Genomic DNA, 11129 nt, shown 5'->3' with positions numbered 1-11129 from the left:
TGCTAAAACTGCTTAATGTTTTTATATTTTTATATATATAAAAAAATACATATAATTTAGAAAAAAGTTTCTGAAACAGCCTATGTTAATAGCAGCTGCATATAGAAAGGATCCCTCATTTTTACAACTACCGTGAATAAGATACTGCTTTTAAAAAAATCCTGCATCCCAAAACCAGCTGTTATGAAAACACAATGCAATACTTAAAATACCAACATATGCACTGAAATCAGAACTATAACAGATGAAAAGCAACGTAGTATTAAATGCAAATTGTCACGACTAAAACCCAGTTAAATGACAATCCAATATATGTAGACAAATTCATTTTATATGCTCACCTCCCCCAACTTCACAGCAAAATTAAAAGCAAAAAGGTGTAATTACTACATCGTTAATAATTTTACAAAGGGAAAAATTTTTCCTGTATTTCACTTGAATATCTGTCACACTACAGTACCACATCAATAGACGCCCTTGTATTTAACTTAATAGAGGCTAAACACGCAGACACTGTAAAATTACTTGCTTAGCAGTAGGATGAAGTACAAACAAATAATGTAAAAGGTCACTAAAGCGCTAAACGTTTGTATAAGTTAAAGCAGTACTTTTGCAAACAGTATCTGGTATTTTATAATCCCAGACTACTTACCACAACATGCCACAAGTGGCAGATGATATAAGAAGGTACCTTAAGCAAAGAGTTGCTTGTCCAATACCTAGCTGGCCAAGAGGAACTCTCTTACATGAGAAAGGCAGAGTGATGGCTCATAGCAATATGCTTCACGGAGGTACCAGAAGCCCTGAAAGCACTGGACATAGTCTCCAGTCTCCAGAAGTGGCTAAAGAACCCGAGGATGATCTGTGCTAGCCAATCGAGATCAAACCCAGGCAAACCAAGATCTAGATCGCCAAAAAACAGGAGTGTCATAGGAACCAAAAGGAAAATTCAGAACAGGCCAAACCCTAGAATTTCAGCCACTAGAAAACCCCCAAATCTTTGGTTCTTTTTCCTCCACACAAGAAAAATGAGGGTTAACCAAATCAAGGTTGTTAGAAGAGGTTCAAAATGCACTTGGTTAGAAATAGGCTTAAGGAAGAAAAGACTACAAAACAAAAAGCCAAGAAAAACCTTTAGAACATTTGCCACAGAATATAAGGCTTAGTTTTATCTAATCTTTTAATTAAAATTCAACAGTTTTATTTTAAAAACTGTTTGCGTATGCAAACTAGTAGATATTTTCCTTGTTTCACATGTGCTTAACACAAAGAAACCTTAATAGCAAATGAAAAATGGGCCCTACAGCACCATTAAAAGTAATATTTCAACCTCAGTATGTTTATCCCAATTTAGAGACAAGGAGCAAACTTTTGGCTCTGCTCGAGTCAATGACAGCTTAACCAGACCACGGCTGGTAAGGCAAAAGGAAGTCAGAAAATGTTAATCTACATAATTATTTTCTAATTCAATAACTTCAGGCTTTAAAATTGAGGCCCCCACAGACTTGCCACACTATACGCCGAATCCTAAGTATCATCATCATGAAACATCATTTGTAATAGTAATGTCAACATGATTAAGATGCCAACATTATTGCTCAAAAGACAGTAAGTGTGCATGTGTTATAAAAGCTCAACAGAGTATTTGCTATTATTAGGGGAATGCTTTATCCGGTTTTACTTAACCAGTGGAACAGTCAAATTTTATCCGAAGTTTACTGTTCTGGTTCACCTTAAACAGCACAAGAATACCCTGTTGTCCTTAGCAGCAAACGAAAATAAGGTGTAGGACAACCATAAATAGGAAAAACACATACTAAAAATTACATCTTGATGTAACACAGGTCTACTTTTCCCAACTGCTTGAAAATTCACAGATACTGAAGAACTAATGAGGGTGGTTGGAAAGCTCTGAACATGCAGAAATACGTTTGCTAAAATAAGGAGAATTCTGACAGTTTGTCTACTACTTAAAGATGAGATTATCTATTAACAAAATAGTCAACAATTTGAGGAAACTGATCTAAATACAAATTTTATTTGTGGTTTGTTTTGGTTTTTTTTTTTTTAAATATCCCAACACAGTAACTTTTAAAGGAGACAGAAGAAGTTCTCAAAGCATGGGGATCTGCACACACCAAAGATGAAATTAGGCGCCTAAGTTTTCAAGCAAGGTTCCTAGTGATTGTGCTTGCTAGAAGCTCAGGGATTAGAAAGGAAGAATAATGCCACTACTGTTAATGTATTAGCTATTTTAATCTGTTGTGTAAGTAGTTAAAAGAAGTTAAAACACTATAGTCAGTATCAAAGCAGTACAGCTTCAAAACTAAACGAGGCTTGCATATGGATGTTAGCTTCAAATGATTTCTATTTAGGCAGGTATCAAGAAGTAAAGTCTCTTATATGCTAACTTATCATACATTTAAGAGAGTCATTAAAACATTTAATTAGAATCCTAAAGATTCATCAGCATGAAATTCGATTTGGGTGGGCTAAAATGGTAAGTACACATAAAGCCATTATAAATATTCACAAATAAAAGAAAGTTACAGAAACATTAATTTTTTTTTCAAGTTATGAATTTAACACTAAACAGCATTATAGGATTTACTCTCCTTAACACTCCATTCTAGCTTACTTCTCTGGTCCCTACTGTCGTTTCCAAGCGCTGTGTTTTATAACAATCTCTTCATGTACATAACTGCATAGCATACCCAGAAGATATTTAGATGAAATCCACTTGCTCATCACATGAACTCAGAAGTTGTTTTTTTAGTTATTCAATAATTAACACAACTGTACAATTATGAACCTTTTGAACCTGTCATGCAGAAGATAAACAAACCTAGTTCAACCATTTATCTGCATGGACTGTACCCAAGCTCTTATGAAACTCATCAGTGGAGCTTCAGGCAAGCCAAACAGCCTCCTCATGTGGATTTAGCTGCAACACCAAGGCTTTGAACATTCAACATGTTCTACTGCATCTTTCAGTACACTAGCTCTCTTTATTCAAAGAATATAAAGGTTAATGAACAAGACTGAACTCCACTACTCACTCACCTTTTGTAAATAGCATCTGTTGTTATGCCCTTAAAAAAGTAAACTTTTTATAGACTGTATACGACACAGAACATAATTAAAGGAATTGATTATATGGTTATTCTGTTAAAAGCCAGCTAAAAATTAGCAAAACTTTAGCTTTAGGGGTGAAAAAAAAAATAAGAAGGGTGGTAAGAAAGCTTCAAAAGACAATTACTGAAAGTTTGGGGTTTTTAAAAAATATCTACAGTAAGCATACTTTACACAGTAGCTTTCTTAAGATTAAGACCCTTTATTAATGATGTATTACCAGACTTCTCAATCATCATGTCACAAAAATATTTTGCAAAACTGAAGAAAAGACTGTAAATTTCACTCAGAACAAAGGCATGCACTTCCAGGTGTAACAATACAAAAGGATGACATAGTTTGAGTGGATGCTATGCTTCAATAATTTAGAAACAATCTAGAATCTTCCAAAGTTTTATCAGTTGATAAACGCAAGTAAGCAAGAATCAGTTCCCAACTACAAAATCTAGTTATAAAACTATTTGCGCAGATGTGAAACAAAAGACTTCAAGTTTTTCAATGCTAGTTTTTAGCAATCACTGAAGCTTTTTTGCTTATTTTTTATTCAGGTTAAATATTTATGATGGCTTTATTAAGAAATTAGGCTGAAAGCAGTCTGCTTACAGGGTAGGAAAATAAGGTGTAAAAAAAGATGACGTTAACTCACCTGCCAGCTGATACGGGATGAAAGGTTTTCAACTATGATCCTGTGTTCAGTACGAACAGGAGGTCCATACCGGCTAGAAGAGTTCAGAGGAAAAAAAAAAAAGGAAAAAGTCTCCAGTGTAAGGAATTTAGAACTTAAGAAATCTGATGTTTTCTATAGTTTGCTGAGAGATTTAAGTATTTTCCTTGTCGCTGGACTGCAGATTTGATTCTCCCTAGTCAATAAGATATTTAAGAGTCCACTACAAGAAGAGAGCTGCTACAAGGGTATTAAAAAGGATTTTGATGAAGAACTTTATACCAAGGCAGTCAATATAGCTGCCATTTTTTCTAGATACACTGAAATAAGTGCCTAGTAGAATGAAAATAACGTAAAGAGAATTAGTTTAAATTTGGTATTTGACAGGCTTGGCTCACACATACGGTTTTGGAGGATATTCATGTAAAGGGCAATATTTTTTTTTTTTTTAGTTGGTAGGATAAATTCTTCTTCATGTCAGGGAGGGATAAATTCTGCTTCATGTCAGGGAGATAGAAGGCACAATTTAAAGGCATCTTAGTTCATGCTTCTCAATTCCAAATCACTTGTTAATATTTATAAATGCCACCATGACCTATATTAGATATTGCTGTGAGTAGAAATATTCTTATTTTAGTAAAATGAGAGCTAGATAACTGGTTGCCTTGAAATAACTGTGGCAGTTTACAGTTCCTGAATGAAAGGCGGTATTTTTCACTTAACCAAAAATTAAAGACCCTCTCAAAAATGAAAATGTGGCTTGAAAACGTTCATACAGAAAAGAAGAGTAAGACATCTGGAAAGAATACTGCCCTTGCAGGTCATTTCTGTTCCCAATACTAGTCATTCTGAATCCAAAGGGATCTGAGAACTATGGAAAAAGGCATGCCAGCCTTTTGATAAGTAATGCAAGATTCTAACAATGGCACTACATTGTATTACTACAAAAAGATTCAAGAATCAAGAACACTGACCTTAGAGAAAATTCTCATCTTCTCCTCCCACAGAAACATAATCCTAAATTGTATGTATTGATTTGTACACTGAAGCACAGGCAATTTCATTTCAGTGCATACCTCAAAGTGTCCCAATTTTTTTCAGAACATCCAGATCTTCCAGGCATTTAAACAGAGGTCCCAGAGTCCCAAAACTGGCAGGCTGAGTCTCATTTTTCCATTATTGCAAACCGCAGTCTCTTCCTGTCTGGCATCGGCAGTCTGACGTCATGAACATGACTACAACGTCAGATGCCCACGACCTTCAATCACACTTCCTACTTTAAAAGTCCACTTTTAGCCTGGACCTCGGACCAATTATACCGCATCAAGGTTACTGCCACTAAAGAAAAAATAATCTAATTAGCATACTTGCATATGCAAATTAGATGTTCCAGACACTGGTTTGTAACTGGCAGCAATTCTGACTTTGAAACAAACGCACAGGTTTATGTCAGTTAAGTCTTCGTCTTTCTTCCAAACTCTACTCTGCATAGGCCACAGCTATAAATGTTTCTACAGAGTAAATTATTCCATACATATTTACTTCACACAGGTAGATATAAAGTACAAAGATGTAATACGCAGTTGTTTGGTGGAATATATGCAAATCTGCAGAACTTTCACAAACTCCACTGCAAGTTGGTACAAGGTTCACCACTGGCTCAATCATCGAAAGCGAACAACTCCACAAATACTGTATGTCCACTACAGGTATTCTAGATATGAGCTACGTCCTGTTTTTCAGATTCCGTTGTAGGACAGAGGCTCTCCTTCAGCAAGGCACCTGCTCGGTCAGCAAACTTAGTCAACTGGTATTTAAACACTTCTGCACATGCTAGTATCTTGTGCCCTAGCACTATTTCTCAAATGCAGTTCCTTTTGTATGCTGTGCTGTAGTAAGCGTTTTGATAACCATACAACTGGAAATGTGAAAGCTTGGTTAGACGGTAAATACCTTGAACTATTGCTCTACAATAATTCTGCTTAGCCTGTAAGCTCAGTTTCATGACAAAAGCCTCAAGAGAGAAGCTCTAGCATTTTTCTTGGTATACTGTTAAAAACAGCCAATCCAACTGCAGCATTACTCGTTCACATCATTTACACAACAGTAGGAAGCAAGACCAATATAGTGCCTACAACACAGAGAGGGAGCATTTCGTAACAGGTTTGTGAACCTCTGCAAGCCAGTTAAACTGCTTTAAAATCCACATTCTCCTCAGCCAGAGGAGGTAAATAATAGTAATGGACCTCCAAGGTTTGAGAACATAAAACTTCTTTTGTGAAGCTATACAAGGCACAGAGCTGGATCCCTAACTCCAACCACAAGAAGAAAACAGTATTTCAGTACAGTTGTTCAGTTATTCTGTTTGTAGGAAACAGAGTCCAGACCACCTACCTAGATCCACTCTGCGACTGGTAATAACTGAACCGTTGTGGGAATCTGCCCCTTCCTCTTCGGGCTCGAGCATGCTCAATTGTAACCCTTATGATAGGAACAAAACAAAACAAGCAAACAAAAAATAAAACACAAACTTTAAGTATTTGACACTGACTTAAATGTTTCGCAACTGGAAGCACATGTGCACAAACAAGAATTATCTTGCCCTTGCAAGCAACAATTTATAACACAGTCACTGGCATTTCAAGAGCCAGAACAGTGGTATTCTCTTGTCTCATTCATCTGCCTCAGACTTTCATGAAAATTGTCATGGGTCTGTAATTCAGATTGAAACAATTAAATTTGCTCAACCAGAGCCCAAGAGTAATCACAGAGGGAAAAGAGTACCAAAATAATAACAACCTAATTCCACAATCAAATAAAAATTACTGTAACATAACAATGACTATAGTCCACATTGTTGCAAACTGAAAGGCAACACTCCAAATGATGAAAGGCTATCATCAACTTATTTTCTGAAGTCAACAGACAGATAAATAACAAATAGATAAGTTCAATTCACTTTTACTAATATTTCTAGTGACAAGACCTTGAGTTAGCTTTGAAGGAGAAATAAGTGCAAGTGGAGAAAACAGTCAGCCCTGCTCCAAACCACCCCTACTCCAGTCCCAAACTATCTTTGCCTTATATAAGACTGTAGCCAGGATCCCAATGAATCTCTTTAGATAAAGTTATGGAAGGTGTATCCCACCATAGAGCCACAAGAAACGGGTGTCGGAGCACAAGCTAATGCACTGTATTTGGATGCAAAGCACTTTTGCTGTTCTTAAAGGTAATTATGGTATCAAGCTTACCTTTCATCACACAACTCTTTACCATTTAGTTCATAAATTGCATCATCAGCATCCCTGTGGTCTTCGAATTCCTAGAAAGAAAATAGGAATAAAAAAGTATTTTCCCTCACAGTATATTCAAATGCTAGAAAACATGTTTTCTTTATAAATTTTACATTTCTGCAGCACGTATCAGCCAGAACTTTGAACAAGGAAGTGGATTCCTAGTACATTTATGACTGAAAAGCCAAGATGTTCCCATTCACGACCATTTCTTCTCCCTCCACCCCGCAAACTCGTTTTGCCTCCCTCAGTTGTTTCAGTATAACTATTTGCAGGACCTACATAAAATAAATCAATTAAATGACCTGGTTTATTACTGAAATATCTAGAATACTTTTTGGGAGAGAGGTGGGGGGATTACTTCAAGGCATACAGTTTAAAACACAGCCCTACATACAGGGAAATCCTGTATAACAGCACGAGCTGATCAACTGCAACCAAAAGCAGGAGAGCTGTGCACTCCCAAAACCCTCTTAAAGAGTTCTGGGGCTGATTCAATTCTTACTGAATTGGAAAAGAAAGAGTGAACCAGAAAAAAAAAGCCCTTCTGATTTTTTTCTGAGTGAATTCAGCTCACTAGTCTGGCAAAAAGGTGCCTGTGTAAGAAGAGTAAGAAACATAAGCCCCTCTTCAGCACCGGCCACCTGTGGGTCTGGATCAGCTGTAATATGCAATTCCTTATACTGTTGCAACGGAATCTGTTGCTTTGCTTTTGGCAGCACTGCTGCTTTCATCAGCCCAAGTAGCCTCTGCCCACTATCCAGCCCACTGGTTCTTGGCAAAGCTGTTTGTACAGCTCTGCAGGAAACTAGGTCAAGAAACCTATCCAGATGAAAAACAGCACACTTTGTGCAGGAAGTGGGGTGAAAAAGACAGTGTTATTTTTCAACTACATCGGCTTTCCAGGTAGGTTCATTATGTGGCTGAACAACTGTGGTAACACCATGCGAGGCAAGGGGAGAAAGGAAAGAAATAAAGCAGTGAGAACAAGCAGCTGGGTAGGGACTGCTTGAACCAAGTGTGGATGATGAAAAAAAAAACCGTGGCACTGCAGCTTGACAGCAATGAACAACAGAGAAGCAGCTTCTCAAGTTGAAGAAAACATTTGCGTAACTATAAACAGCTTTTTGGAAGCAATACTGGCTTAAACAATCTTCCCCCCTCTGCACTGAAATCTGTTTCACTACCAAGTGAAACATCACACATCCTTGCATGATGATGCGAAGATTATCTTGAGAAAATTCATTTAGGCCCAGCATTTAAGAATATCAATAGTTAGCACCTACAACTCCCATGATTTCAGCTCGTTTCTAACAAACTGAAGCATGTCTGCAAGTCTATCTAGCTTTACATACTAGCTTTATGGTGTGGTTTGAAAACATTCTGCACTGAAATTTACAGAATTTCAGTAAATATAATCAGTTTCAAAGATTAAGCAACAATTTCAATCAAGCACAATGAAACATGCTTTTAACGCTACAACAACGTTCAATCAGAATCACTTGGGTTTGTAAGAGGTTTTATAAATACAGATTTTAAATAACCAAAACCAAAGATGAACTGACAGCCCATCACAAGCGAAGTACTGCAAAGGATAATACTATTCAATGTATTTATAAATGATCTGGATGACAGGACTGAGTGCACCCTCACCAATTTTGTGGCTGACACCAAAGTGGGAGGAGAAATAGATATACCAGAAGGAAAAACCACCACACAGAGACACCATGATAGGCTGAAAGATTAGGCCAACAAGAATCACAAGTTTTAACAAAAGATAAACGTCAAGTCCTGCACCTGGGATAGAATAATCCCAAACAGCAGAACAGGCTGGGGTCTCAGTGGCTGGAGTGTAGCTCTGCTGAAAAGGACATGGAGATCCTTGTGAAGAGTCAGCTAAGTGTGAGTCAGCAGTCTGGCCTTGCTGCAATGAAAGCAAACCGTGTCCTGGGCTGCATCAGTAAGAGTACAGCCAGCAGGCCAAGGGATGTGATTATTCCACCCTACGTGGCATTTGTCAGGCCACACCTGGAACACTGTGTCCAGTTTTGGCCCCTCCAGCTCAAGACAGACATTGAAAAATTGGAGTGGGCCACCAAAACCGATCAGAAGGTTGGAGAACAAAGAAAGGTTGAGAGAGCCATGTTTGTTCAGCCTGAAGAAAAGGCGGCTCAAAGGGGATCTAGTCAGAGTCTTCTAATACTAAAACACAGTTACAGAGGTGATGGAAGTGCTTTCCTCATGTGGGTGCACAGTGACAGGATGACAAGCAAAGGGGGGGAAGTTTTATTCAGCTGTAAGGAAAAAATTCTCCATCATGAGAAGAATTAAAATTTTTAGACAGAGTTATGGGATGATTATTCAAGCTTATTAGTGAGCTTTGAAAAGAAAATGCTTCTGCCTAGGAACTGGAGAAGACAGGAAGGATGGTTGGCTGACTCATGTACGGGAGTTGAACAGAAGTTGTTCCTGAATGAGTCAACAGCCCTGCCCCAAAAGAGAAGAGGAACGCTCAGGGAAAGGCAATTGAGACATAGCAGCAATTGGAAAGGACGCACTAAATAAACTCAGGCTCACGTCTAGATCGGCGATTTACCTCTGGACTTTAAGAGGCAGGTATTTACCTACTGGCAGTCAACAAGAAGTAGCTCATACTGCAGGGCAATCAGGAACTAGCACATGTAGGAGTCAAGTCAAGAAGTAATACTCACATGAAACTAAAGTGGGCAAAGCCTGTTTTTTTGTTCTTTTCCCATAGCTTCACCCAAGGGATTGATCTTGGCAGAACAAATGGCATGTAAGCCTGCCATAGTGTGAGGGCAGTATCAACCTTTCCAGTTTGAACTCAGTACTGCAGAACAGCTAATTATCAGTTCTCAGGAGATAATAGTTAAGAAACAGGCTGATCTTGAGTCAGCTTGGGAACCTGTAAAGCTGTAAAAATTTGGACAACAGTTTAGGAGCATAGAGCTCTAGAAAGCAGTGGTAGGAAACTAAGACCCAATCAACTGTGTATTTCATTTAATAGTCTGACAGACACATACGTCCTGTGAACATATATTGACAGTGAATATACCTAACTTTAGCTGCACAAGGGTTAAAAGCCATGCTGCTTAAATCCAACAGCAAGCACCTATTACACCTGTTGTCTTAGCCAACTACTTTGCTTTTATGTCACGCCGTTATTTAGAAATGTGACCAAGCAGACTAGAAGGAGTGAGAGAGGAACATGAGTGACTCTGGATAAACTTTTCTCCAGGTCAAGACTTTGTCAAGTTTTGTGATGCCGTAACAGGGTATTTATACTGTCTTCAGAAATAAGGGATAAAATTTAAATCCATGGAAGACTATGATCAGACAATGCATTTAATATAGCTAGACTATTACCAAGATTTTGAGCAAAATCTGGCCAAAACCAGGTAAAACTGTAATCCCAACATCTGAAAAGCAGTCTGAAATGTATATTAATATATTTTCCATTTCCCATTAGAACTATTATTCTCTTAAACATCTTCCCTTCCTTGACATCAGCCTAGCAAGGCTAGTACCTGCAAGCAAGAGAAAGGAAAATAAGGTGTTACATACCACAAATCCAAATCCATTTTTAAGATGGATTTCTCGTATGCGTCCATATCCTTTGAAGAATTTCTCCACATCCCGTTCCCGAGCACGTGAGCTTAAGTGGCCAACAAAGACACGGCAGCCACTCATCTTAAGGTCGATGCTAAGAAAAAAAAAACAGCAACGTTTATCAGATTAACAAACTTAAAATAGGGTGATTAAGATCACTTTTACATCTCAGAGATCTTGGTTAAATGGGATTTGATTTTATCGTCCTCCAGGTATATGTTAAAAACCCAATTCTTCCCTATAGCCAGAGAAGTGAGAAAATCCTGTCTTACTAACTTCTAGCAGAACCTACACAGAACTCCCAGCTTTGTCCTTTTTAGTCACATAACTTAAAGACTTCTTGCATCTGAAATAATGTTTTTGTTTGTTGCTAGACTAATAAGGCTTCTGTACCACAGAGCATGAAAAAA

At 37.8% G+C, this 11129-nt stretch overlaps 1 protein-coding gene across 2 annotated transcripts; it reads right to left on the bottom strand.

The window, feature by feature from the left end:
- Positions 1–671: 671 nt before the first annotated feature.
- On the bottom strand, positions 672–11129 carry LOC103898912 (serine/arginine-rich splicing factor 5-like). Of its 2 annotated transcripts, none has more exons than XM_019472063.1 (5): positions 10675–11129; positions 7048–7118; positions 6191–6277; positions 3779–3851; positions 672–803 (listed from the first exon to the last, which is right to left on the bottom strand). In XM_019472063.1, the coding sequence occupies exons 1-5, from the start codon at positions 10798–10800 to the stop codon at positions 720–722; spliced, it is 441 nt and encodes a 146-aa protein (XP_019327608.1). In that variant the 5' UTR covers positions 10801–11129; the 3' UTR covers positions 672–719. The 2 variants fall into 2 exon arrangements, with proteins under 2 accessions (XP_019327608.1, XP_009277570.1); XM_009279295.2 differs by having other exon boundaries at positions 712–903; positions 10675–11128.

Source organism: Aptenodytes forsteri, unplaced genomic scaffold (assembly GCF_000699145.1).
Source record: "Aptenodytes forsteri isolate BGI_AS27 unplaced genomic scaffold, ASM69914v1 Scaffold3, whole genome shotgun sequence".
Taxonomy (NCBI): Eukaryota; Metazoa; Chordata; class Aves; order Sphenisciformes; family Spheniscidae; genus Aptenodytes; species Aptenodytes forsteri.
Note: the sequence above shows the minus strand (reverse complement) of the source record. Positions and strands in the feature narration are given on the sequence as shown.

Bases quoted from the DNA above. Each gene is read 5' to 3' on its own strand.
- LOC103898912 (XM_019472063.1), bottom strand. From the start codon at position 10,800: ATGAGTGGCTGCCGTGTCTTTGTTGGCCACTTAAGCTCACGTGCTCGG. The intron at 7,119-10,674 runs GTATGTAACACC...TTTTCTTTCTAG, and splicing joins AAAATGGATTTGGATTTGTG to GAATTCGAAGACCACAGGGA. The intron at 804-3,778 runs GTGAGTTAACGT...CAGTGCTTTCAG, and splicing joins CATCCCGTATCAGCTGGCAG to GGCTTCTGGTACCTCCGTGA.